This window comes from Parathielavia appendiculata (assembly GCF_033297405.1).
Source record: "Parathielavia appendiculata strain CBS 731.68 unplaced genomic scaffold N657scaffold_9, whole genome shotgun sequence".
Classification (NCBI taxonomy): domain Eukaryota; kingdom Fungi; phylum Ascomycota; class Sordariomycetes; order Sordariales; family Chaetomiaceae; genus Parathielavia; species Parathielavia appendiculata.
Window position 1 is genome coordinate 844,183 of NW_026944228.1, and position 25,321 is coordinate 869,503.

Sequence of the window (25,321 nt, forward strand, 5' to 3'; positions counted from 1 at the left end):
ACAGGTGCAGGCTCCTCAACAGGTGCAGGCTCCTCAACAGGTGCAGGCTCCTCAACAGGCACAGGCTCGTCCGCTGGCTGCGTCTTGCTCTGTTCGGCAGTCTCGGGGTTAGCATCGGCGACAGGCACCTCAGCAGAATTAGACACTTCGACTGGCTCAGCTGCAGCCTCCGCGATGGGCGCAGGCTCTTCCACTTGTTGAGCTTCGGGCTGCTCGGCAGGCTCAGTGGTAGCTTCGGTAGCAGGCTCTTCAGCAAGTGCTGCCTTGCCCTCTTCGGCTGGTTCAGGCTTGTCTTCCTCAGCAGGCCGGGGATCTTCCGATGATGTTGCTTCGGACTGTTCGGCAGGCTCGACAGCCACCTCAGCAGGAGCTTCGACAGCAGTCTCTTCAGCAGGTTCGGCTTTGGCCTCTTCGACCGGCTCAGGCTCGGCTTCCTCAACAGGAGCGGGCTCTTCCGCCGGTGCTGTCTCGGACTGTTCAGCTGACTGGGCAGCGGCCTCAACAGGAGCCTCCGCCGCTGGAACTTCAGGGGCAGGAGCGTCGGCAGCAGGTGCCGCAATAGCTTCTGCTGGCTCGACCTTAGCCTCAACAGCTTCAGCCGGAGGTTCATGGGCCGGTCCGGACTCCGCAGCCTGGGCAGGTTCAGCCTTTGCCTCCTCGGTGACTTCAACCGTGGCCTGCTCTGCGCCGACCTTGGTCTCCTCAGGCTCAGCCTTGGCCTCCTCCATAGGCTCAGCATTGACCTCCTCAGAAGGCTCAACCTTGACCTCCTCAACAGGTTCAGCCTTGACTTCCTCAGTAGCCTCCAGAGCCGGCTCCTGAATAGACTCGGTCTTGGCCTCCTCTGTCGCCGTAGCCTTAACCTCGATGGGCTCAGCCTTGGAGTCTCCCGCAAGCTCAGACTCAGAAGCCTCAACTTCAGCTTGATTCGCAGGTTCAGGCTGAGCTTCAACTGCCTCGGCTTCAGTCTCCGCCGCAATCTCGACCTTGGTCTCGTCTTCCACGGGCTTTTCCTTCACTTCTACCTCGGCCTCCTCGACAGGCGGCTCAGCCTTGACTTCACGGCTGACTTCTGCCGTGAGCGCAGCCTTAACCTCCTCGAGAATCTCGGCTTGCAGTTCCTCAGCGGGCTCGGCCTGGGGTTCATCTAAGGGCTCGGCCGCGGCTGCCTCGGGTTCAGGCTTGCTCACTTCGGTGGCCTCCGCCTTGACCGCGGGAATCTCGGGCTCGGCCTGCCGAGTTGGCTCAGTCTCGGGTTCGTTGGCACGCTCGGCCTTGATTTCCTCCTCGATTGCGTCAACCTTGGTCTCAGCAGCGGGGCCGGCGACGGTGTCTTCCGCTGCAGCATCGGTGTTGGTTTCTTCGACAGCAGGTTGGGCCTCCGCGGATTCCTCGACAGGCGCAGGCCCGACATCTTCGGCAGGCTCCGCCTTGGATTCTTCGACGACAGGTTCGGCATTGATCTCCTCGGCTGCCTCAACGATGGGCTCCTCAGCGACTTCAGGAGTAGGTTCTTCAGTTGCTGGCTTGTCCTCTTCTACAGCCGCCGAGGCTTCTTCGACGGCGTCAGTCTTTTCGACAGAGGCCGGGGCAGATTCTTCCTCCGACACAGCGGCAAGCGCAGGGGCTTCAGTCGGTTCCTCTGCCTCTGCCTCTGGGGCCTCCAGAGGCTTCTTCTCAGCCTCGGGAGCCTCCTCGGCATTAGCGACGGCGGCATCATCTATCTGATCCTCGTCGACCGCAGGGCCTTTTTCAGGCTTCTCCCCAACCTCAGGAGCTTCCTGAGCAGTGGGTGCAGTCGCGGCAGTCTCGGCCTCAGTCTCAGGCTTAGGAGGTTTTTGTTCATCGTGTCCAGTGGAAATGACTTCAGCCGTCTCCTCGGCCACGTCGCCCTCCGGCTTGGACTCCGTAGCAGCCTGGAATAGCATTAGCAAGGGATGTAGTACGTGTTGGAAGCAAGGAAATGGGATCTCACCTCTACAGCAGCGGCAGGCGTCTCTTCATCAGCCTTGCCATTCACTTTCTCTTCGACCGTTTCAGCAGGCGTGTCATCCACATCGGCCTTCTCAGGCTCCACGGTCTCTGCCGGCTTGGCCTCGAACGCCTCGGCAGCAGGGGCTTCGAGTCCGCTCTCGACGTTCTCGGCAGCGGCGGGTTCGGCCGGAGCATCAGTATCAGCAGCAGCGGTAGGTTCCAGAGCAGACGCGTCGGTCTTGTTGTCGGCCTCCTTTGGCTCTTCAGTTTTCTCGGCCGGCAGGTCCTCAGCGGCCGTTTCTTCAGCCGCGGGCTCCGGGGCAACTTCAGGCTTGGCCTCCGGAGCGGGTTCGGCAGCCTCCTCTTCGGTCACTGCCTCTTGAGCATTGTCCGGCTTCGGGGTCTCTTCAGCTGGAGCCTCTGTCTCGGCAGATGGCGCCTCTTCCGGCGTGGGCTCGAGCTCAGTTGCCTGTTCGGCCGGCGCAGGAGCCGCGGTTTCGGGCTTGGGAGTATCGTCGGTCTCCGCGGCTTCCTCGGTCGGTGCATCCTTTCCAAGCTCACTGTGAACAATCAGTATCGCGTAATGAGGTAGATAGAGTCAAGATGCCGTGTGCGTCCACTAACATAGCTGCTGGCGGCTCCTCGGCCTTGGGTTCCTCTACCGGGATAGCTGCATCCTCAGCGGCACCATTTTCTTTGACGGTGGCAGCGGGCTCTTCCTTTGGAGCCTCTGCGGACTCACGTTCAGGCGCCGGCTCTTCCTTGACCTCCGTAACCGGCTCGGGCTCATCCTTTGAGTCGCTGTTGATTGGTTCCCCAACGGGTGCCGACTCGGGTTCAGCCTTGAGCGCAGCAGCAGGCGGCTCTTGTGTCCCGGGAGCAGAATCCTCCTTGGACTCGGCCGCAGGCTCATGGGTAGATTCATCCTTTGTTTTAGTGGCTGGTTCTTCCTGGGCTTCAGGAGCAGACTCCTCCGTGGCTTGAAGGGCCGGCCTCCCCTTAACCTCGGCGGTGGCTTCTTCCTTAGCTTCGGCGACTGCTTCTGCCACGGCTTCAAGAGTAGGCTTAGACGCAGCCTCCTCCTCAGCCTGAGGGGCAGCCTCTTCCTGAGGCTCAGCGGCTGGTTCCTCCTTGACCTGGACAACGGGCTCGGGAGCAGGCGGCTCCGCAGGTTCTGAAGCAGGTTCCTCAGCTTTGGGGTCTGCTTCTTCCTTGGGCTCAGCAACAGCCTCTTTTTTAGCTTCGACCACAGGTACCGCCGCAGCCTCAGCAGCCTTGTCGCCCTCTTCGGCCTGTTCGTCAACGGCTTCCGGCACCGGCGCAGTCTCCTGCTCCGCGGCTGCCGGCTTCTCTCCGTCAGCCGGCTCGGAAGCAAGGGCAGGTTGCTCCGGCGCCGTCACCTCGTCGGTGGTGGTCTCTTCGGCTCTGGCCTCGTCTGACTCAGCAGCCGGAGCCTCCTGAATTTTCTCGGCTTCGGCCTCGGGCTCAGCGTTGGCTTCCGCAGCAGTTTCCACAGCCTCTAGGGTTTTCTGGGCTTCCTCCTCTTTAATGACAGGGGCTGACGCATCTTCGGAAGGCTTTTCGGGCTCGGCGGGAGCTTCGGGAGTCTCAGCAGCTGACTCCTCAGTGGGAGCCTCCACTTTCGCCTCGGAAGCTGGCTCCTCTGGAGATGCCGGAGCTGCATGGGAAGTGTCAGTCTCTGGTGCCGGCTCCTCTTGCTTCTCCGCCGCGAGGACTTCTTCGGTAGGTGCCGGCGCGGTCTCCTCCGGCGCCTTGGCCTCCTCCGCCTCTTGAGCGGCAGGTGTCTCTGAAACCTCAACCAAGACGGCCTCGGGCGGCGCGGCGGCTTCTGAGGTCCCTTCCGTTTTCTTCTGCTCAGACGGCGCAGCCTCAACGGCCGCGAGCTCCTCGCCCTTAGAGTTAGTTACTTGTGGCTCAAGCTGGGGTTCTGACGCTGAGGCGGCCCCTTCAACAGCAGGCGCGCTGCTCTCGTCCGATTTGGACTCGGCAGCGGGCGCCTCGGCCGCAGGCTCACTGGCGTCCTCTTTATTGTTGGGCTGCTCCTCTGCGGCCTGGGCGGTAGATTCCGGCTCGCTGGGCTTTTTGTCTTCGGACTTGGACTCCTCGGCCGGAGCAGCTATGGTAGGCGACTTTGGTGTTGCCTTGTTGTCCTTCTTGTCCTTGTTCTTTTTGTTCTTGTTCTTCTTCTTGTTCTTGCCGCTGGGCGACGCCACCTCCTCGGGCTCCTCCTTGGGCTCTGGCTCGGGCGCGGGTGCGGGTGCTGGCTCAGCGGGCTTCTCTGCTGCGGTTTTGCCACCCTTCTTCTTCTTCTTGTTCTTCTTCTTTGCTGCGGCAGTCGTGGCAGGCACCGACTCTACCGGTGTCGCCACATCCTCCGTAAGCGGAGTAGTGCCGCCGTTCTCATCTAAGCCCACCCATCAGCATCTGCCTTTCACACACACTTTTGTTGTATACTTGACAGAAACTTACCCTCAGCGTCTACCTCAGGCGCATTCTCATCCTCCGAGTCGGATGGCTGGAAGAACTTGACCTCCCCATACTGGGCTACCTGCACATTATTAAAATCGGCGAACTCGACGTGGGCATATTGGGCTTGGGACCAATGCAGGTTCGCCCGGGTAGGACAGAACTCGACATTTTCTCCTGGGAGGCTCATACTTGTGGGACGTCAACCTCTGCCTTGTCCGAGGGGAGCTCGACTGTGAGGACCTGAGGGGTATCCTTATTATCCTCCATGCGAAAACAGCAGCAGCAGCAACGCGCGTTAGAACTGTGTAACTACTGGTCGGGAGAAGGGCCGGGAGGGTTCTGGGACGCTGCAGAACGGGCTTCCCGAAAAAACAAGCCTGGTGGGGCGTTGGGTCGCGAGCTGGTACACGGCCAATGTGGTTGGGCTGCGTCGATATGGGAAGGGAGATTGGGGGATTAATGTATGCACAGCTGACGCGTGCAGCTGCGAGATGTTTTTTTGGGGGGATGGTGTCACGGTCTGTGGTTGGCCGTGACGTTTTGGGATTCGTGTAGATGGTCAAAATCAAAGTAAACAAATGGAGTGCTGGAGCTGGGGCTTGGTGTTTCTGAGGTGCAGGATGTCAACACCGCAGGTTTACAGTTCCTGCCGGGCTGAGCTTGTATGTCAAAAGGAAAACCTTGCACTTCCTGGCCTCGGAGATCAAAATGGGGACGAGGAGGAGAGACCTTGAGGACGGGGACCCCGGAGGGGCAGGTGAGCGGGTGTGATCGTGAAGGCCATTGAGCCTTGGCAAGAACCACATTGGCTATCATGATCCCTCAACGGCAATCAACCCCCATCGACGTGGACACTACCCCACGCACCGGGAACGACACTCGATGCGGCAATGCGCGGGGTCGTGAAACCACAAGTGACTGGATCATGATCAGAGGCATTGGCCCACCCAGCTGCATTGGCGCCACGTCGCAGTCACTTGAATGCCCGAAAGCTATCACGACGAGAGAGGCGAGGCTACTGCCCAATGGATCAGCTAAGGCAAAGCGAGCACTTCCAGTGGCCCGAAACGGCAGGCTGTCTGTACTCCGTAACCTCTCCATGAGACCAGTCGACAAGGACAGCCCAATTCATCGACGTCAGGCTGCTCTTCTGTTGAAGCGCTGCCTGGTCAGTTGATGAGCGACTATCAAGGGTACTGAGCGAGCCTCATACCCAACCATTGGCCGATGGAACAGAGCCCTGAGAATCGACGCAGCATTGGGCCGCCATTGGGCAAACCTTTAGGCGAGCCGTCAAGGAAGAGTTCCATTTTCGGCCGAGGTGAGTGAGGTTCCTGCTTGAGGTGTCCCATGTTTGGCAAGCCGGGGCGGCCCAATGTGGCATTGCAGAAGAGACACATCAGACGGTGCGAGAAGGGTGATGGTGGCCAGAGAGATACTGCCCCGGTATATACTCCTTGATCTCTATGAGAGTATGTCGAGATGGTTGTGATACATCCCGTCCTGTGCCGACGAAGACAATCTGGTGGTGCAAACGCTGCCGTCTGATGTTGCTGGCGTGCTACGTGGTTGTCTGCTGGCTTGTCGCTTGTGGGGGAAAAGGGGCCAGTCCAACCAGACCACCTACCTGAGCTTTGTGGGGCACGCTAGCGACATCGGGACGGGACGTGGGGCATCCGACAGGGAGGTCAGCCAGCGAAGCAACCCGAAAATTTTCGTGCTGTGGACGAGCTGGTTTGCGTGATATTGCTCAATCTGAAGTGCTCGCTCACTTGGCCGACGAAGTAAGGTCGAAAAAGACAGATTGTCGCCAGTGTTGTGACGCCGGGAAACGAGGAATCTCAGCAATTGATCTGTTAGCGCGATGCCTTTCTCGGGGTCAGCTCACCGCTCAACACCGCGCTAGACAGGGGAATCGTCCGAAGTTCTGCGCTAACAAACGATGGACAAACGTTGAAGACCCAACCCTTGCTGAAGAAATACAACACGAACCCCCTCACAATCACACCTCAGAAGACAAATGAATCATCCATCCGAACAGCGAACAGTGAAGGAGACGTACTGTGGTAAAGCTAGAAGGATGAAAAGGAGATGGGAGCGTTAAACTTTTCTGACCCAGATAACAAAGGAGGCTCTGGTATCAGCCAGAGATGGATGTCATGGGCACCGATTTCGTCTTTGAAGTATCGGTACATGCCAAGTCCGAACTCCGCTCCGCCGAGCCCCGGGGTCCTCGGCCCCGCCCATGTCACCGTACTCCATCCGAAGTTCAAGCTCTGAACGAGAGAGCCCAGTCCTGCATGCAAGACGCGTCTTCCCAGCAACGACAGGCTCTCCAAAGAAAAGAGCATACCAATGTGCCCCCGTTTTGGGCATGTGTTCAGAGCGGAAAGCTCCGTATCAGGGCATTCAATCGCTGGCCCGAGCTGGCTTCTGTGGCGCGCGTATCAGGCACTTGTTATACGAAGTAGGAAATGGACAATGGAACGCGAGGGGATCAGATCTCAACGATAGCAACAAACGAGGCTGGGACCAAACAACGCGTCCCGAGGCTGGACTAGCCACCTCCACACCGAATGGAGCCTTGTTGATCTCGTTCCCCAGGTGACAGGAAAAGATTTGAAGATCCGTTGGGCAAAAAGCGGTGTAAAGGACCCCTCTTTCAGCGATGCTGCCGGAGTAGTCGGCGAGAAAGCCCGGAGTTTCGGCGTCTGTCTGGCCGCTCTGGCGAGGGATCCCCGCAGGGAAGGTGTTGTCATCACTGAGCTCCGTACTGTTTCCTGCGAGGCTGGAGAAGCAGCAAGGCTAAGAGCGACATGGGTTGCGTCTGTTAGCCAAGAGCATCCAGCGACCGGCCGCGCTGGGCTAAGGTAGCCTGTAGGGAGTACCTCTGCGGCGACCTTCCCTTAAATACATCAGAATCCTAACCCTAAACGCCAACCCCGCTTCAAAAGGGTAACCTCCAGATATGTGTCGATACAGATGCGAGAGTCACCACCCGCCACTCATTCCAGTCCTAAACTGCCTCTCCTCTTCTGTTGACCGCAGCTTCGCCAAGACATCTCCGGGTGCATATAATAGCACTGAACCGGAAGCGGCATTGTCTCGCGGCGTGCATGAAGACCGAGAAACCCACCATCCTTCGACGACTCTCCACGCTCACATGGCCATTTCGGCCTGCAACCTCTTGAGCTCGGCTTCCTCGTCATCCTCTGTGACTGCTGTGGGCGTCTTGCCTTTGACTAGAGAGGATTTAGCCCTGCCTGCCTGTGTCAGGTCCAGTGCCCGCATGCACTTACTCTCCCCACTCGCCACCGCCGGCAGACGATCGACAGGGACGGCGCCTGTATTGAGCATTTTGTCCTCGATCTCCTGCTGTTGGAGTTCCTCCAACTCGTCCTCGAGTTCTGTCTCGTCCACTTGCGCGCCGATGCTGACGCTGCCCATGGCCTCGGCGATCTCCTCGTTGAACCGGTTGTACTCGGCAAGGTTTTCCCTGTTCGCGCCGTCAACATCAATCCGAGAGCATACCTCTTGAATTCTGGATGAGATATCACCACATACATAGTCTCGTCGACCTTGGCGGGCGTGAGCTTGCCGTGTATGTGCTTCATGGCTTCACCTGCCCGCTTCATAGCCAAGAAGGTCTCCTGGTTGATATTCGCCGACTCGATGGCATTCACCTGCTGCTCGATGGTCGATATGTGGTTGAGCGTCTGCTCGAGGTTGTGCTCATGGATCTTCTTGCGCCGTAGCGCCGCCTTCGCAGCTGTGGAAGCGTCAGCAAAGGGGTCCCAGACATGTCCATGGGAAACCGCAAGGATAAGCATACCTGTCTTGTTTGTAGAGACGTTCTTCCTCGCAATTTGCTCTTGCTCTTCGATCTGGCGGGTGAGGTGAGCTTCCCGCTTCTGCAGCATCTCCAGCTGCGTCCGCAGGTCAAGGATGACGTTCTTGGGCGTGTCTTTCCGCTTCTGCGCGGCGCCACCGCCGAACCAGCCCCAGATGCCTGACATGACGACTCTGTTGAGATGAAACTGGTGGCAGACGGTGGTATCGGCGAGAGCGTGAACCGAGGTTGTGCTTGGTGGTTGGTGTTGTGGCGCACAGCGGCAGCTTATCGGCTTCGGTGATGACGCTTCACCGGGCTTTGGCGGGGTCGCACCTGACTTTAGGCAATCTCGCTGTCTGCCACTTGAGCGGTCGGGGAAGAAGAACGCGCCAGCGAAAGAGGCTGCCTTAGATCCTGCAGTTGTCGCGAATGAAAGTGGCTAACGAAACCGCTCTGGTTGTGGTCGAGATATTGAGCGGAAAGCTGCCAACCTTATCTGCGGATGATGCAAGTCGTTACCAACAAGGTTGCTTCGATGGGTGACGGCTGATTGTGGCACGCGGACGCAACCAGTCCCGAGGTTTTCCCAGTGAATCATGTGATCGACCTGATCCTCAACTTGATGATTACTAAGCACAGGCAGCTCTCAAGGTCACTTGTTGACTGGCTTGATTTCGCGCACCAAAACCTTCCGGGTCCCATGGCACGCAGCGTTCAAGATCTTGCCTCCGAGACGAGGCCAACACAGAATCTATGCTGCCTGGCTTATAGCCATGTCGTACGGTCCACGGCCGGCACAGCTGTGCCTGCTGTCAAGCTTACCGAAGAAACAGGTGGGGGATAAAGTGAGGTTTTTGGGATGGTAAGTTCTCACTGCTGTTCTCTGTGATGAGTCAAAATGCCGGCATTCTCTCCATCACCGGCACATGGACGGACGCATGTAGCATAAAATTCTAAGAGACTTGAACGACTTCTGTTCCAAACTGACCGAGTCTTCTAGTGTAGTTTCATACTCGCCGGTGTCTGGCGTCTTGACGTTAGAGCATCGTCTCCCGGAGCAGGCTCACTCCACTCGCGCCCTTGTGGATGTGAAGCTCGTGCTAGAAAACTTGGGGGGGGGGCATACCAGTGTGGGAGAGTGGGTGAACGTCATCGGATACATCACTGATATTGCTCCCTTGGCCGATGGCAAAGAGTCGGATCGAGGAAGCCCAACGGTCCACACCCAAGCCGTCCTTGTCTGGTCGACCGGAGCATTCGACATACGACGATACGAGAGGTCACTCAGAGTACTCGGCCAGACTAGCTCTGCCAGCTGCCCCGACGTCTCTTGATCTCTCTCTCGACAAGTTAGACAGCAATTTCCAACATGGCTCCCCCCAAGTGCTGCGGCACTACGAAATCACCATTTGGTTTTGGCCCGAGGAGAAACCGCTTACATAGAGAGGGCGCAACGGCATCCCCTATCACCCCGCCTCGGATCGTTCCCCTCGTTGCACGTTCCGACGGAGGATATATGCTCAGGCCGCGGAGCAGCGCAACCAACACAGCACGATACCTGTGTTGCACGACATATGCTGTAAGACCACCTTAACAGGAACCACAGCTGGGCCCTTGCCACATTTGGCAGCCGATGGCTCACCCATGTTTCCTATCTGCTGAGACTGGGAGCAATGACTGTCAGACCGTATCTCAAAGATGCCTGCGAAATGCAGCGGTTGGCTGTCGATGGGTTCCTTGGATGAAGAGCATCCCAGATGCAAACTCGAAAATCCTCCGATGTGCAGGCTCCCTGACCACTGCAGGCCTGCCACAGATGTTTGATCAATGTCGACTGCCATGGCCCTGATCATTGCGATATCCAGCCTCACCCGTCACTGTGAGTCGCCGCGTCCAAGATGCACGAGAAACAGACTCAACCCAATCGGGGTTCTGGACCGTTCAAAAGCTGACTAGCTCTCGCTTCGGTTGCAGAATGTGACACCCGCATGCAGTGCTCCGCCTAAAACTGGGGGGAAATTTCATGTCCATTAGAGCTGCCGCTTGCCAGATGGCACAACATTGCTGGTCCGAACCCGAAACCCCCTGGCCGCCGTGCCACAGTCTGATCCTACCGCGTGCGTCCTCGTCGGCCAACGTCGAATGCTTCGTCCGCGAATCGTACCTTCATAGTCTCTTTTGCCGACTTCGACATTGGCCGAGTCCGTGGGGTGGCTAAAGCAGCCCGACCTCTCCCTCGCATGACAAAGCTCCTGCAAGCTCCCCGTCCTGGGCCGCGCGTTACCAGCACACCACGAGTCAGGCTGGGCTTCCACCGGGGTATCTCAAATCAGTTTTGCCGTCTCTCGTCACGTCGGCTCCTCGACTCGTTGCGCCTCCGGTTCTCCCGCCTCCGTCTCGCCGAATCACTCCCCCCAGCCTTCGACATGACCACGGGTTGATGGAGTGGCCGCTTGAGGACTTTGGTCGATGCGCCGGATGACCGTGCCGCAGCCTGCTTCTCCCACATCTCTTTGGACTTAACACAAATGTCGTCTATTTGCTCCTGCGAGGTATGGAAGTCAATGCCTCGTCGGGTTGTATCGCGCAATTCGGCGGCTCACATCTGTCAGGCAAGGCCCTGGTGTGGTTATCAAGAAGCCATCTTCTCCCTGTGAACGTCAGCTTCCGTGGATCAGTTGAAAGCAGAGGTGGAGGGAGCGACCAACATCACGAGTAAACGACCTCACGGTCGCCTCGGGACCGAGATAGTACTGAAGCTCCTGGGTGATAACCTTCTTGTGGATGTCCAATTGTGGAATCCAGTATCGGTTCATGGACGAGGACGACATGGTAGACGAATGTTCACGGTGGCAGGGACCGAGATATCAAGTTTGTACGTTCCTAGTTTCCGACTCTCGGATGTCAGAATACGAGGGGGGTTAACCTCTATATATGGTCCACACCGGGCGCTACTTTCCGGCTGAGACCCTGCGTGCTTCGGTTGACGAAGAAGGTCGAAGCAAACCACGCAAAGCACTCCGCACCCGTACCGCTTTCCGTCGATGGCATGGTAGTGGTGTTTAGCCCGGGTAGGAAGCTGGGCTCTTACTGGTTGCTTTCTCCGGAACGCCATTCATGGAGTTCGCCTCACTTTTTGTCCGCTTCGCCTTCCTTCCCTGTTCCGCCCCGCTTTTGACTTAACACTGCTACTCTAAGGTCATTAGTTGGGCCTGATTTCCATTTCCCCAAATCGGATCTCTGTCCTTGCTGGGTTGCTACTCATTGGTTCATCATCTCATCCCCCTTTACTATGTAATCCTCTCTCAACCTTGGCTAACCCCGTAGCGAGCATGGGATCCTATGCAGGCCTATCAGTTTTATTGTCGAACCATACAGCGGGGTTCTGGGGCGTACCTGAGTCGGGTTCTGCTGTCTCCATTTCCAGTTGTCGATCGTGTCGTCGACTTGGCTTGGTTGCGGACATGGTTGCCTTAGTCAGTTGGTTGCCAGTGGTTCATGCATGAAATGCGATCTGCGCCTGTCTCTGTCGCCATGGGGGAACTTTTGCCACTTGCTGTCTTCTGTGAAGACTCTCCTATCAAGTCCAAGTCTCAACTGCGAGAATAGGGAAGCGTGGCACAACATGAGATGGCCCAGTCCCTCTTTTCGAATCTTGCTGCTGCAGTCTGTCATGCCCGGGTCCAGTCGAGGCGGAGCTGTCGATCTCCCATCTCATGGATATGGACGAGCCAATCTTTGTTCAGCCTCATTTGCCATAGGGGTATTATCACAGGCATAGTGCGTGCCTCCGTTCTCGACTCGTATTGTACAGTGAATGGGCCGATTGTGTGTCTCCTCGGCCTTTTTTCCCTTCCTTGCTTGCCCGTCGCGAGTCTCGCTGGCCTGCGTACGAGAATCCTGTGTTGGCCATGTGCAACTGAGCTTCTTGAGCCGGGCATGAGTCAAGAATGGAGCGTTCAGAGATCTATCGAAACGCCACCAACACAGAAATCGAGAAAGAGAAATGTGCTGGCCCTGCAGGCCAGGCACGGGTTGGTAGCTCAGCTGCCGATCCAGTGGGCTCACGGTTCTACCACTCCGCCATAGACAGGGTCTGAGCGACTGGTGGTTGTATTGTAGGCTGCAAAATGGAACTGAGTTCATAAATCCTCCTTGCCCCTCAGTCTGCCTCTTGACACCAACAACCGGTAAAATATCCCACCATAGTGTTAGTCCCATCACTAACCTTCGTTTTGTGGTAGCAGATCTATACGCATCGGGTGTGGTTCGGCTTCCATACAGACTCGGACGCACATAAGCCGGTGATGGCCTGATGTGAGGTCCTGACGGCTTAGCTTGTCTTTCATGTACCGATATCTCGCTGGGGCCTTGCAAGCTTCAGTCTAAAATTCTACAAAGGGTACCGTGACGATCCGTTAACCCAAGCTTATTGCGCAATAGGGCTTCGGCGGGTATTGTCAAAACGCGGTCCTTGTTGAATGAGGCGAAGGGATCGGCATAGCGAAGGCGGACGAGGACCCGAGGCTACCCTCAAGATGGATGCACACAAGGCAGGCAGCGTGAGAGGGCGAGGCAATATTTGAGGCGAGTACTTAGTCAGTGGTCAGAGTACTTGAAAAGATCGACATAGCCATTGATATGGCAATGCTTATGAGACTCGATGGACTGACTGTATTAAATGGATGCCATATTAACAGGCGTAGATGTTTGCTATTAAGGTACTAGTAGAAAGGACAAAACGCTCACCGACCAGCCCTATTCCCGCGCCGGTCAGATAGATGTGGTCGCCTACGAGAACCCCAAAGGGAGTTTTAGTTCTCTAAAGGGGAGTCAAACTCACACCATTTCGGTTGCTGAAGTTCCAACCGAGCTCTTCCGAATACCGCTGAGCTAACTCGGTATCGGCTCATTGGGAGGAGGTGGTGACAGTGCGAATGCCGACACTGGTCTGTGAAGCGCTGGCCAGTGGTGAAAGTGCGGGATGGAAGGATTGGGGTGGTGGATTGTGATGAAGTGTAACCATTTAACGGGCGTTGACACAGAGACACAGACCTCTAGCAAGCGGGAGGAATTCCTCACAGAAAGTGAAGAAGCTTTCAGCGAGGAGTTGTGTGATGCTACCCCGATGTATAGACCATCAGAAACCGAAAAGCAACAAATGGGTAAGATGACGGAGTCCGGTGAGAGAGAGCTTGACTGTCGGCCCGGAAGTGGTCGTCGGTAGTGGATCCATCTCCGGGGCAAAGTCCTCCGATGGGTGGAGACCCCGAGAAAAAGAATATGGGCAAGCTGGCAACTCTGGGCCGTGGAGGTACACTCGAGATTAACAGCAGGCAGGACCAAAGTGTGCTCCAAGAGCAGGCTTTGGACAGTCAGGATGAGGCGAAAGACGTGAGGTTGTCGCCATCAACGCTAGCACTGGGCAGATGGTTGGTTGGCTATCACATGCTATCAATGGACGCCAAGGCGATTGGCGCATGCATTTATCGGAGCACTCAGGGCCAGCTTTTTCTGGGATTTGTGTGCATAATCCGGTGCCCTGCGCCAGACTTTCAAAGTTGGAACCATGCATGACCGGCGCATGCGACACTTGACACCATCGGTGCGACTTGCATACTCCAAAAAAAATAATCCATCGCCAACACCAGAGGCCATGCCAGCAGCTCGCTTGCCGGGAAGGTCTCACCCATTTGATCGGATGACCCAGACAAGGGGGATATCGAGCTAAGCCGCTGCGCGACTGGAGGCACACGTGAAGATAACAGTGGGCACTCGAAATCAATTTTTGGCTGAGGCACGCTTCCTTTTTGGACACGGTGGACAACAAAAAACCGCCGGAGGTTTCACGCAGACAAGGTCTGAATACCACAACAACCCCGGCCATTCCCGATTCGAACTTCGACACCGGGACAACTGGAAATCGCCGAACGCCAGCTCTTCAAAGTCGTGCGAAACATCAGGAAACGAGACAGATGGGCCACGGATCGGTACCTCAGATTATCGACGATACGATCCTCTTGATAACGTTTTGGTCCTTGACCAACCACCCGCATCGCGCCATCGTACCTGTTCACCGCCTCCCACCGACACATTCACCGACGAACGCGGTTGATCCCCCCGACAGCTCTCGCTGGTGTGCCAGAGCTGCGCCTGGTTATTCGACCGGTGTCGCCCTTCTAGCTCTCAACCCCACCCCGTCAAGTCGGTTCACAGGGCCGACTCCCTTGTCGATCGAGCACCCCACGGCGGGCTGCCAGGATTGAGCGTCGTTAGCAACCTATACTCCTTCCGTTGAGCCGGGGCCGTTTTCAACAATGTGGTGGTTTATCAGCGCTTGCTCAAGCGCCATCTTTCTGCTCAGCATCGTCCTCTCAATACCCATCGCCTTCGACGTCGGGGGCCGCGATGCCGGCTTGGCCTACTCGCTTGCCCTTTTCCTCTTTTACTTTTTTTACAGCGTCGCCAAGCTCCTAACACCGGAAAAGTCGCGGATACGATGGTTCTTTACGAATCTGGTGGGCTTGTCGCAGTGGCTCGTCCTACCGGCGCTGCTGATCTGGGCCCTAAACCGCTTCTCGGTCGATGCCGGGAACGCCAGCTGGGTATCGCGCACCTTCTCGCATATCACATCGACACACCACAAGACCTGGAAGGAGTGGTTCTTTGGTCAGGAGGGGTTCGTCGAGACGGTAGCACTGGGCGCATGGGATAGCACGCTGAGCTACTCGAGCCCCGTCTTCCAGATGCTCGAGGGCTTCTGCAGCTTGCTGGTCATCCAGGCCGCCGGCCAGATTACGAGGTGGCTCGTCAACCGCGGGCGAAGTGACACTTGGGTGGTAAGTAACATGCCTCGCAGAGACGAACTTCCAGGGTCTTAACTCGACATTGCAGATCCTGCTCCTCGTGTGCTCGGGCTCCATCATCTCCAGCGCCGTGTACTTTTTGTGGCGTGTGATTTCCTTCCCGCAAGTTAGCAACTTCGATGCCACTCTGATCGGGGTGGCCATGACGTCTGCTGCCTTCCTGTGCGCCTACGGCATTGCCAGCGGACGCGGGAACCCGGTGGAGTCCTCACTCCTGTTTGCGTACGCCGTCCTCTGCGTCTACCAGATCTTCACCGACTATCAGCCCTCGCCCGAGGCCGCCGCGGCGGCCGAGCAAGCAGCCGCAGGGCAGCCCGACTTCCCGCCTCTGCCTCCCATCATCATGGCCTCGTACTCGACCTTGATGCACATGTTGAGCAGTCTCCCGTCGGCCGTCAACTCGTCGTTCCAGTTCCTCTACGCCGCGTTCCAGACCATCACGCCCAGTGTCATCATCTCGCTGACGTACCGCATCATCGTGTTTTATTGCGCCACGAGGATCATTCCAGCCGTCAGGGAGCTGGGAGCGACGGCAATCATGGAGGAGCCCACTCTCGAAGACAGCGACGGGGCGAACCGCTTGATTGGGTTTCTGAGCTGGTTTTCGCCGTCGATGCTCATCGCTGTCTACACCAGCCTGCTACTGCAGCACTTTAGCGTCTCCAGCGGTGACGAGGTGGGGTGGACGTTGCGGGCGGGAGACGCCGGGGGAAGCACATGGCGGTGGGTCAACCTTGCGGCTACCATGGGGCTGTATGCCGTCGAGCTGTACCTCGGCGGCGATGGGGACGGAGGCACTCATTGGAAGACCGACTAGGAGGAGCACGAGTACTGCGAATCGTCGAGCATCATATTGCTACACGGCCACTGTGGCAGGACCCTACGTTTTGCGGTCCACACTGCCCAAAACGGCATCACTTCAGGGCATTGTAGGCGGAAGCGACGGCGCCTACTGATGGATGGAAGGCTTTGAACCTGGAATTGAACTGAACACGCGTGCAGTTGACGTTTGGACGGAATGATACCCCAGAGCTAGGCCCGCAATCAGCGAGGTCAACCACTATTCGGAAGGAAGCATGTGGAAATGAAGGAACGAGAGGAATTCAATGGGGGAAAGATCAGGACGGAAGGCAACAGAACGATTGTCCATGGCCAGGACAACCGACGCCGTATCAGTGAGTCGGCGCAGATCTGTTACGTTTTTACTCAACGAGTTTTCTTTTGTCTTAACAGCATCCGAGATACTACTATCGGATATGGACGGGAGCGAAAATGGGCATTAGGGAGGGCGGCGGGGAAACACCTTAGCGGTAATGGTATATGGCGCCTGGCAATGCACGCAGCGAATGGCGTTATTTGGACAGGGACTCGTGAGAACTTTCTTGGTGTTCTGTGGCGTCGTGGTCTGCTTTGGCTCTCTGCTTTACTCGGCTGCATAGCTCTATTCCTCATTGTTGCGGTCTAGTTCGAGAGGCGTTCATGCGAGAAGGATGTATGCATTATTCGGTAGGCCGTCTCACTGATGGCCGGCTCGTCGAGAAATATCGGAAGGATTGCAGGTCGTTACAGTATCTGCGATTCCCTTTTGTATTGTTGTTTGTAGGATGGATCGGATACAATAACTGCTCAGCTATCCTGTCCTCTTCGGCAACTCTGGTGTCCCTCGAGTCGGGATTCCGAACCAAGGCCGTACCGATAACAGCATGAATGATATACAAATGCGGAGCTCACAGAGGGTTTTCTATCTTACTGACATTTACCTTGCCACCTGATGGCGGGATCAACGTCGATCTTGACACAGCCAATGCACGACAAGTTTAGCCGCAGCCGATCAGGGGGTCATAACGTCACTGCCGTATGCCGTTGGGGCTGCAGCCAACAATCAGAGAAATATGTAAAGAAAGCGAGTGCGGAAAAAAAAATAAACATAGAAATGAGCCGGCATTAAAATTGAGTTAGCCAAAAGAGGCCAGGCTGAGATGATTATGTATTGAATTGGTATTGATGGTGCTTGTCAGGTACCTTAGATCGTGCGATTCCAGAAGCATCAAACCCAGCCTCGCTCACGGTCACTCGCTTCCTGTTCTTTACACTTTTTATTCTACACAAACCGTCATCTGCACAGCGGAGAACCTCGTCGCTCTTCGTCTTAGGCATTGCAATACTATTTTCGAATCTGGGGATAAATACTTCTCGAGGGCTCGCGATTATTTTCCCTCTGAACGTCCTCCCACGGCAACTCTCATCGCTGCTGGCTGAGACGCGTCCGACAACGTGTCCGTGTGACAACCACTCTGGGGTAGCAACCAATACTCAACAAATCAACACCTCAGCACAACACACCAACAACTCAAGTTAAAACAAATCCAGAAAGATTTTCGAACATGGCATCCACTCCACCCCCTCTCTCAGCCGACAAACCCCAGCCCGCCAAGCGTGGCCGGCCCCCTCTCTCCCCATCCCAGCGCAGACCCAAGCCGGTCCCCTCAGGCCGACCCCGCGGTCGTCCCCCCCTGGACCCCTCCCAGCGTAAGCCCAAGCCCGTCCCCTCGGGCCGGCCCCGCGGCCGTCCCAAAGGAAGCGTCAAGTCTACCACCACCACGCCCAAGGCCCCCTCCACCACGACGACGGGCGCGGGCGTTAAGAAGGCCGTCTCGGCCGATCCCACCACCGCGGTTGCTGTTGACACGCCCGTCCGTCGGGGGAGGGGTCGGCCCCGGAAGGATCAGTCTACTACTACTACGACTGCGACTCCTGCTAGTGCGGCTAGGGCTGCCAAGGAGAAAGCGAAGGAGGGCATGGTGCAGGCCGCGGTGGAGGAGGCTGCTGCTGCTGCGAAGACGGCTACGCCGGCGGGGCAGGTTAAGAGGCGGCGGGGCAGGCCCAAGGGGTCTGGTAAGAAGAATATTGTTTCTTCTGCTGAGCCTGGGGCTGCGACGCCGAAGAGGAAGGGGCCTACGACGCCTGCCAGGGGTGGACCGGGACGGGGGAGAAGGTCGGTTGGTGGGTCTGCGTCTGCGTCTGCTACGAAGCAGGTTGTGGAACCTGAAGAAGATGATGACGAGGAGCAGTTTGTGGAGGGTGGTGAGAGGGATGAGGTTATGGAGTATTTGTAAGCTGATTGGGAGCTTGCGGGTGAGAGGGAGGGAGGGCTCTGTATGGTGGTAATAATGGCTGGGGGAAATGGCTTTGTGGCTGTCAGATACTGGGTGGAGGGGGCGGGCGGCGTCTGCTAGGTTAACTACAATGACTAGGCAGGGCGGATATTGCGGCCGTGACTGCTGGTGAAGGGATAACCGGCTTTGGGGTCTGGAGTCGGACAGCCATGCAATCTAATTTCATGCTTTCGCTGGTCAAAGGTCATCGCATTGGCCCATGTCTGCTTTCTGAGTGCTAGGGATGTTGATAGCGTGGAAGACGCCGTGTGGCATTTATCCAGGAAGTCAAATCAACGGCGAGCGAACCTACACGTCTTAGCACCTGTATATCTGTTTGCTGTACATGAGCAGACTTCCTAAGGGATTCATATGATTCCACCCGGTACGAAGCCCACACAACTTTTAGCGCATCCGACCATCAACTCTAAGCCGCTTATAGCAAAGCTCCTCTGTTGTTGCATATCCATTACTTAGCGCCAAGTCTTTTGTACCCGCCTGCAACTCAATGCTCTTTCATCACCGCCAAGAATCTCATAAGGCTTTCTTGCATCTGAACGCGAAAATCGTATCTTACGGCTGCTTGCTTGCTCTTGCTGCTAGCTTCAGCGAGACATCTCCATCTTACTCAGAGAACACTTGATTGCCATGGACTGTTGTGCACGAACGAATTCAGTTCCAGGGGCGCTCGCTGCTGTGTGAACAATTTCCACAGTCGCCACGAAATCAACGTGCTAACGCCAAAATATAATAGAGGGAATAAAGCAGCACAGGGTCATCAGATCGGATATTCAGAAATGGCGAAGAAGGGGAAAAACACCAGCAGCCTGGCCCCGACCTCAGCCCCAACTACAACTCCGGCCGCCGGGAAATCCATTAAGAAGGACGCCAAGTCAAAACCCCCCCCGGAGACCGACTTCATCGTCTTCACCAACTCGGACAAGGACCCCAAGGGACGACGGGGCGGGCCCAGCAGGTCCGGCACCGCGACCCCGAATGGCAACAACAACCCTTCTGACACCCCCGACGGATTACCCCGTCCAACCGCCCGCCAACTCATCGGCGGCGCCTCCTGGACGGGCAAGCTGCCCGTCAACCTCCTCGCCGAGCACTGCCAGAAGCAAAAGTGGGAAAAGCCCGAGTACACGACCGTCAAGACCAAGGAGGGCTTCTCGGTCCTCGTCAGCCTGGCCGCCCGCAACGCAAAGACCAACGAGCTGACCAAGCTGCCGCCCTTCCGCCTGCCGCCCAGCCACGTCCACCTGGCCCACAAGCCGACCGCCCTCGAGGCCAAGCACTTTGCCGCCACCTACGCCCTGTACCGCGTCTGCAGCATGAAGAACCTGCACCTCACCCTGCCGCCAGACTACAAGGCCCTGTGGAAGGACTTTGAGGCGCTCAAGAAGCTGGACGTCAAGGAGGGGAAGGGGTGGATGTACGAGGCCGACCCGTTCCAGGCCGCGAGGGAGCGGGAGGAGGCCAAGGCCGCCGCCGAGAAAAAGAGGGCGGCCGCGCAGGCGCAGAGGGAGAAGGCTGCTGCCGAGGGGCACCAGCCTGGTGGCCCGCTTGGGTTCAGGGGGGCTGGTGGTGGGGGTGGACGCGCAGGAGGCGGCGGCGGCGGCGCGCATGGGCTAATGAGGGGCTGGGCGACGGTACCCAAAATTGAGATGGGGAATAAGACCAGGTCGCAGCTTGAGGGGTTGTTGCGGAGGGAGACGGTGTGGAATCCCCACGGCGTGCTCATGACGCCCGCACAGAAGGCGGCCATTGTGAGGGAGTTCAGGGAGCTGGGGTTCCGGCAGAGCCATGTCGAAGAGGCTGTGGAAGAATGCAAGGACCGCGAGGAGACGCTCGAGTGGCTCCTCGTGCACATCCCCGAGGACGACCTGCCAAGGTGGGCTCTTCCAGAGAGGTATACCGCTGGCGTCACAGTGGCCGCTACGGATTTGCGGAGGGAGGGCGCCATCAAGCGTCTCTCGCAGTCTGGCTACTCGAATGATCTTTGCGCTAGGATGCTCGACGCAAGTGGTGGCGATGAGGGCAAGGCCGCCGAGAGTTTGCAGGAGCTGCTCTTGTCAAGCGGCACGGGTTGTCAAGACACGGCTCAACAAGAGGAGAGTGAATCCTGGAAGAGTCCAGACGAGTGCTGGGGCGAGGAGATGGCGACCATTGAGGCCAGTTTCGGCGACAAGTTCACACGCGTATCCCCCGATGTCTGCCAGATACGGCTCGAATCGGTCATCAACGGGGAAAACAGCGACGTCGAGACATACTTGCAGGTCAGGAAGACGCCGCAGTATCCCGCTCAAGTAGTTTTAGCTGTGCTGGCGCCGCTGCCGGCATACATCAAGCTGAGCATCATCAAGAGAGCGCTTGCATACGCCACCGAATCGCTTCAAGGCGAGGAGATGAAGATCTACTTCCTCATCAGCTGGGTGCAGGAAAGCATCAACGACATCATCGAGCGGCCTGGTGCCCTCAAGGATGTCGCTGCCGTGTCATCGGCAGCCTCAGAAGAGCCGGCGACGGCCGTAAGGCAGTCAAGGAGGCGGCCTCGGTACCCGAAGCCCATCGACTGGACGCCGAACTCCCAAAGCAAACAAGCGTGGACGGCAAGGACAGAGACCCCCGGCTACAAGAAGATGCTCTCCCAGAGGGAGCGTCTACCGGCGTGGCAAGTTAGGGCCGAGGTGGTCCGGACTGTTACCGAGAACCAGGTCACCATCATCTCGGGCGAGACTGGTTCCGGCAAGTCCACGCAGTCTGTCCAGTTCATCCTGGACGACCTGTACAACAGGGGACTCGGGAACGGAGCCAACATTATCGTGACCCAGCCTCGCCGTATTTCGGCGCTTGGTCTTGCCGACCGCGTGGCTGACGAACGGTGCACCTCGGTCGGGCAGGAAGTTGGCTACTCTATCCGCGGCGAGAGTAAGACGAGCCCCAACACCAAGATCACGTTTGTGACGACCGGTGTCCTGCTCAGGCGCCTCCAGACGTCCGGAGGCCGGGTCGAGGACGTAGTAGCCTCGCTAGCCGATGTCAGCCACATCGTGGTTGACGAAGTCCACGAGCGGAGTTTGGACACTGACTTTCTGCTGAGCATCATCCGTGATGTTCTGTACAAGCGCCGGGACCTGAAGCTCATCCTGATGAGTGCCACTCTTGACGCTGCATCGTTCAGAGACTACTTCATGGCAGATAGGCAGGACGTCACGGTTGGCCTGGTTGAGATTTCGGGCCGCACGTACCCAGTCCGAGACTACTACCTCGACGATGTGATCCGCATGACAGGCTTCAGCGTTGGAAATAGGAACGATTATTACGATGACGGTACCAGCACACCGTCAGGAGACCAGACCGATCCTATCAATAAGACCATCCAGAAGCTTGGCACGCGCATCAACTACGACTTACTCATGGAGGCGGTCAGGGCGATCGACGAAGATCTGTCATCGGCACAGAAAGCTGGCGGCATCCTAGTCTTCTTGCCCGGCGTAGCTGAGATCAACCGCGCCTGCAACGCCCTGCGATCAATTCCTTCGCTCCACGTGTTACCCCTCCACGCATCGTTGGAGACGCGGGAGCAGAAGAAGGTCTTTGCCGCTGCCCCTCCAGGCAGGAGGAAGGTGGTTGTCGCCACCAACGTGGCAGAGACGTCCATCACCATCGACGACATTGTCGCTGTCATTGACAGCGGCAGGGTCAAGGAGACGTCGTTCGACCCAGCCAACAACATGCGCAAGCTCGAGGAGACATGGGCATCCCTTGCAGCGTGCAAACAGCGCCGCGGTCGTGCCGGCCGTGTCCAGGCCGGCAAATGCTACAAACTCTACACGCGCAACCTCGAATCCCAGATGGCCGAGCGGCCCGAGCCGGAAATCCGGCGCGTGCCGCTCGAACAGCTCTGCCTCGCCGTCCGGGCCATGGGTATCCGGGACATCAGCCACTTCCTGTCCCGCGCACCCACACCGCCAAAAGCGACAGCCGTCGAAGGCGCCATCACCATGCTTCGGCGAATGGGCGCGCTGGATGGTGACGAACTGACGGCCCTCGGCCAGCAGCTGGCCATGATCCCGGCCGACCTGCGCTGCGGCAAGCTGATGGTCTATGGCGCCATCTTCGGCTGTCTCGACGACTGCGTTACCATCGCCGCCATCCTGAGCACCAGGAGCCCGTTCCTGTCGCCCGCCGAGAAGCGCGACGAGGCAAAGCAGGCCCGGATGCGCTTCGCTCGCGGGGACGGCGACCTGCTCACCGACCTGCGTGCGTACCAGGAATGGGAAGCCATGATGGCCGACCGCGGCACCCCGCACCGCCGGGTTCGGCAGTGGTGCGACGAGAATTTCCTGTCATTCCCCACGCTGTCGGACATCGCGTCGACGCGATCCCAGTACTACACCTCCCTCTCCGAGATGGGCATCTGGCCGGCGTCCCCGTCCTTCTCGACAACAGCGTCGACCCCTCTCCTCCGCGCGCTGACGGCGTCCGCCTTCAGCCCGCAAATCTGCCGCATCCAGTTCCCGGACAAGAAGTTCGCGACGTCTGTCTCGGGCGCCGTCGAGCTCGATCCCGAGGCCAAGACCATCAAGTACTTTGCGCAGGACCACGGCCGCGTCTTCATCCACCCGTCCAGCACCATGTTTGATAGCCAGACCTTCTCGGGCAACGCGGCCTTTTTGTCCTATTTCAACATGATGGCGACGAGCAAGGTTTTTGTGCGGGATCTGACGCGTAGGTTTCTTCTCTTCTCATTCCTTTCCTCACTCTAGCACCCCCGAAATTTTATATTTACAGTCCACCCCTCCCCCTTCCTCCCTCATTTCCATTCTCCCCCGCCGCGCGTTTCTCCACCGACCCTTGGAACCGAACCAACGCACAGGCTAACTAACATGTACTTTTTCAGCATTCAACGCCTATACTCTCCTCCTCTTCTCGGGCGCCATCGAGCTCGACACCCAAGGCCGCGGCCTCGTCGTCGACGGCTGGCTGCGCCTGCGCGGCTGGGCCCGCATCGGCGTGCTCGTCTCGCGCCTCAGGGGCGTCATCGACCGGTTGATTGAGCGGCGCATCGAGAACAGCAGCAACAACCCAAATCCGGGGACAGACAGCGAGATTATTCGCCTTGTAACGCGCTTGGTTGAGTTGGATGGGTTGGATGCTTGAACCTTCTTCGACTTAACCTGGAAGGGCACTGTGTGGTGAACGGAGGGGACAAGGGGTTGGATGGATGTGGGAGGAAGGCTGCACTGTGATTGAGAGAGATGCTGATGTCAACCCTATGATTCCTGGAAATATGTAGTACGCAGCGTACGCCTCTTCACCTTGCTGTCTCCCGAACAGCAGGATAGTTGCGGGATAGTTCTAGCAGAGGGGGACAAGTCGCTGAAAAGTCACTCTGGTTGATTTTTCCACCCAGTCCCATGGCATGGAAACTGTCCCTCCTCTCATTTCCAAGCTACTGGCTTGGATCGCTTCTAACAACGACTTCCCTTTTCCATTTGTCCACACCAAGCCAGAGGAGATCCGGCCGGGTATAGTGACCGATGACGTCCAAGAAACCTCGAGTTGCCATGACCTTGGTCAGGTCCAAATTGGCACATACAATTCCTCGACCGCACCGGCTTCATCACCATCGAGCGGCTCCGTCAAGTGCCGCCCATCCGGGGCAATGACGCAGCTATGCCCGCCGCCCAGTTCCGAGCAAGCCATTCCTTGCTCCATCCGGAGCAGGTCGATGCTCTGCTGGCTGCACACGGCGCTGCTGTGGAGCACGTACGCGACGCTCTCAACGGCATACGTCTGGGACAAGTTCTGGCACCCCTCGGCCGTCATCCTCCAGAGGCCGCCGGGACGATCGGCGGGCACGGACGCAAGGGGCGGCCACATGGCGACGTGGATCGCCTCGCCTTGCGCCATGGTGTGGTACTTGAGCAGCGGGCTGCGTATGCTCCCAGCAGGCGAGGCAGCCGAACCTGACCTGGCCGCCGTGGTCGGGACAACCAAAGTCGATCGAGGCGACGTGGTCGAGGAGGTCGGGCCCGTCGCTGAAGGCGATGCGCCCCATGTGCGTGGGCTTGAGCTTGCGACAATGCGCGCCGCGCTCGCACCGCCGGGGAGATGATGGCCTGGGAGATGCAGAAGCTGTCGGTCGGGCTCCGCTCGGAAAAGCCAAGCATCACGGCCATTGAGTTCTCCCTGGCGGTGGCCTTGACATGGTCCATGGCCTCCGACTCGACTGGCAGCGCGTTGTAGATGTAGCGTGTCTGTAACTCGGTATCGACCGGCCGTGCCCTGGGTATGGTGCAGGCACCAGGACAGATCTACTAGAGGGTTTCGGGCGTCACGCGAGGAAACCTGGAGTGCAAAGGATTCGAGGGAAGAGGGAGTGAATAAAGGCTTTCACATGCCAAATCCAGGCTGGGTAGCCGGGGACCCAGCACTCGGGGAAGGCAACCAGTTTCGCGCCGTTTCCGGCAGCTTCAGCAACAAGACGGCATGCCTTTTTGATGCTGGCTTTGAGGTCCAGGTAGACAAGCTCTGACTGAGTGATAGCAACTCGAAGCCGTGCGGCCATGGCGAGGAATGATGGTCAGATAAAGGTTAACTCTTGACTTTACGATTCTTAAGCGGCAGAAGATCAAGCAGAGGAGGCAGATTGGAGGGGATTCAAATCTGACTGTCAAACGAGTTCAGGAGGTCACTAACCCCATGAACTTAAGTTCTGGTGCGAACTTTATGAGATCACAACCTCGGACTCGGGATGTCTTAGGCTGGTAGGGAACTGTCGATGAGGCTAGCCCGAAGATCCGTTTGGGCAATCATCTACACCTGAGTCCAATCATGATATGTAATAGGTTCTGCCGAGTTGATAGGGGGAACGGCGGGAATCACAGGTGAAACTCAAGATGTTATCTGGGTAGCATGCAGCTGCATGGACTATGTGCCCGCCTCGGCCCAACAACACCCTTTGGCAGGGGCATAAATACTGCTATGTATTATTA

The 25,321-nt window shown here is 57.5% G+C and overlaps 9 protein-coding genes across 9 annotated transcripts; 5 read left to right on the forward strand and 4 right to left on the reverse strand.

Moving 5' to 3' along the window:
* Window positions 1-4,426: 4,426 nt before the first annotated feature.
* Window positions 4,427-4,651, reverse strand: N657DRAFT_576144 (uncharacterized protein; the record flags this gene model as incomplete). The annotated part of the gene is made up of 1 exon (XM_062789154.1): window positions 4,427-4,651. The coding sequence occupies one exon, from the start codon at window positions 4,649-4,651 to the stop codon at window positions 4,427-4,429; it is 225 nt and encodes a 74-aa protein (XP_062646188.1).
* A 2,944-nt stretch (window positions 4,652-7,595) lies between these two features.
* N657DRAFT_647122 (Snf7-domain-containing protein) lies at window positions 7,596-8,876 on the reverse strand. Its single transcript, XM_062793259.1, has 4 exons — window positions 8,297-8,876; window positions 8,029-8,233; window positions 7,764-7,960; window positions 7,596-7,706 (listed from the first exon to the last, which is right to left on the reverse strand). Exons 1-4 carry the CDS (start codon window positions 8,478-8,480, stop codon window positions 7,624-7,626), a joined length of 669 nt encoding a protein of 222 aa, XP_062646189.1. The 5' UTR covers window positions 8,481-8,876; the 3' UTR covers window positions 7,596-7,623.
* A 193-nt stretch (window positions 8,877-9,069) lies between these two features.
* On the forward strand, window positions 9,070-9,630 carry N657DRAFT_575775 (uncharacterized protein; the record flags this gene model as incomplete). The annotated part of the gene is made up of 2 exons (XM_062789128.1): window positions 9,070-9,158; window positions 9,297-9,630. The coding sequence occupies 2 exons, from the start codon at window positions 9,070-9,072 to the stop codon at window positions 9,628-9,630; spliced, it is 423 nt and encodes a 140-aa protein (XP_062646190.1).
* Window positions 9,566-10,433, forward strand: N657DRAFT_503880 (uncharacterized protein). Its single transcript, XM_062787690.1, has 2 exons — window positions 9,566-9,875; window positions 10,271-10,433. The coding sequence occupies exons 1-2, from the start codon at window positions 9,666-9,668 to the stop codon at window positions 10,328-10,330; spliced, it is 270 nt and encodes an 89-aa protein (XP_062646191.1). The 5' UTR covers window positions 9,566-9,665; the 3' UTR covers window positions 10,331-10,433.
* N657DRAFT_672959 (uncharacterized protein) lies at window positions 10,271-11,410 on the reverse strand. Its single transcript, XM_062795666.1, has 3 exons — window positions 11,005-11,410; window positions 10,900-10,947; window positions 10,271-10,841 (listed from the first exon to the last, which is right to left on the reverse strand). The coding sequence occupies exons 1-3, from the start codon at window positions 11,125-11,127 to the stop codon at window positions 10,626-10,628; spliced, it is 387 nt and encodes a 128-aa protein (XP_062646192.1). The 5' UTR covers window positions 11,128-11,410; the 3' UTR covers window positions 10,271-10,625.
* A 3,203-nt stretch (window positions 11,411-14,613) lies between these two features.
* N657DRAFT_575917 (ICE2-domain-containing protein) lies at window positions 14,614-15,979 on the forward strand (the record flags this gene model as incomplete). Its single annotated transcript, XM_062789139.1, has 2 exons — window positions 14,614-15,135; window positions 15,191-15,979. The coding sequence occupies 2 exons, from the start codon at window positions 14,614-14,616 to the stop codon at window positions 15,977-15,979; spliced, it is 1,311 nt and encodes a 436-aa protein (XP_062646193.1).
* Window positions 15,980-17,095: 1,116 nt separating this feature from the next.
* N657DRAFT_647130 (uncharacterized protein) lies at window positions 17,096-18,663 on the forward strand. The gene has a single exon (XM_062793260.1). The coding sequence runs from the start codon at window positions 17,547-17,549 to the stop codon at window positions 18,276-18,278; it is 732 nt and encodes a 243-aa protein (XP_062646194.1). The 5' UTR covers window positions 17,096-17,546; the 3' UTR covers window positions 18,279-18,663.
* A 212-nt stretch (window positions 18,664-18,875) lies between these two features.
* N657DRAFT_621869 (P-loop containing nucleoside triphosphate hydrolase protein) lies at window positions 18,876-23,802 on the forward strand. Its single transcript, XM_062790633.1, has 2 exons — window positions 18,876-23,051; window positions 23,224-23,802. Exons 1-2 carry the CDS (start codon window positions 19,115-19,117, stop codon window positions 23,481-23,483), a joined length of 4,197 nt encoding a protein of 1,398 aa, XP_062646195.1. The 5' UTR covers window positions 18,876-19,114; the 3' UTR covers window positions 23,484-23,802.
* On the reverse strand, window positions 23,776-25,154 carry N657DRAFT_664989 (carbon-nitrogen hydrolase; the record flags this gene model as incomplete). Its single annotated transcript, XM_062795273.1, has 5 exons — window positions 24,728-25,154; window positions 24,408-24,611; window positions 24,293-24,364; window positions 23,934-24,258; window positions 23,776-23,895 (listed from the first exon to the last, which is right to left on the reverse strand). The coding sequence occupies exons 1-5, from the start codon at window positions 24,892-24,894 to the stop codon at window positions 23,776-23,778; spliced, it is 888 nt and encodes a 295-aa protein (XP_062646196.1). The 5' UTR covers window positions 24,895-25,154.
* Window positions 25,155-25,321: the final 167 nt, after the last annotated feature.

Coding starts and splice junctions, on each gene's coding strand:
- N657DRAFT_503880 (XM_062787690.1), top strand. CDS start 9,666: ATGGCTCCCCCCAAGTGCTGCGGCACTACGAAATCACCATTTGGTTTT. Junction 9,876..10,270: donor TGTGTTGCACGACATATGCT/GTAAGACCACCT, acceptor CTTCGGTTGCAG/AATGTGACACCCGCATGCAG.
- N657DRAFT_647130 (XM_062793260.1), top strand. CDS start 17,547: ATGGCATCCACTCCACCCCCTCTCTCAGCCGACAAACCCCAGCCCGCC.
- N657DRAFT_621869 (XM_062790633.1), top strand. CDS start 19,115: ATGGCGAAGAAGGGGAAAAACACCAGCAGCCTGGCCCCGACCTCAGCC. Junction 23,052..23,223: donor TTTTGTGCGGGATCTGACGC/GTAGGTTTCTTC, acceptor GTACTTTTTCAG/CATTCAACGCCTATACTCTC.
- N657DRAFT_647122 (XM_062793259.1), bottom strand. CDS start 8,480: ATGTCAGGCATCTGGGGCTGGTTCGGCGGTGGCGCCGCGCAGAAGCGG. Junction 7,961..8,028: donor GCCAAGGTCGACGAGACTAT/GTATGTGGTGAT, acceptor CGGCGCGAACAG/GGAAAACCTTGCCGAGTACA. Junction 7,707..7,763: donor GGCGGTGGCGAGTGGGGAGA/GTAAGTGCATGC, acceptor AATCCTCTCTAG/TCAAAGGCAAGACGCCCACA.
- N657DRAFT_672959 (XM_062795666.1), bottom strand. CDS start 11,127: ATGTCGTCCTCGTCCATGAACCGATACTGGATTCCACAATTGGACATC. Junction 10,948..11,004: donor TGAGGTCGTTTACTCGTGAT/GTTGGTCGCTCC, acceptor TGACGTTCACAG/GGAGAAGATGGCTTCTTGAT. Junction 10,842..10,899: donor CAGGGCCTTGCCTGACAGAT/GTGAGCCGCCGA, acceptor CATACCTCGCAG/GAGCAAATAGACGACATTTG.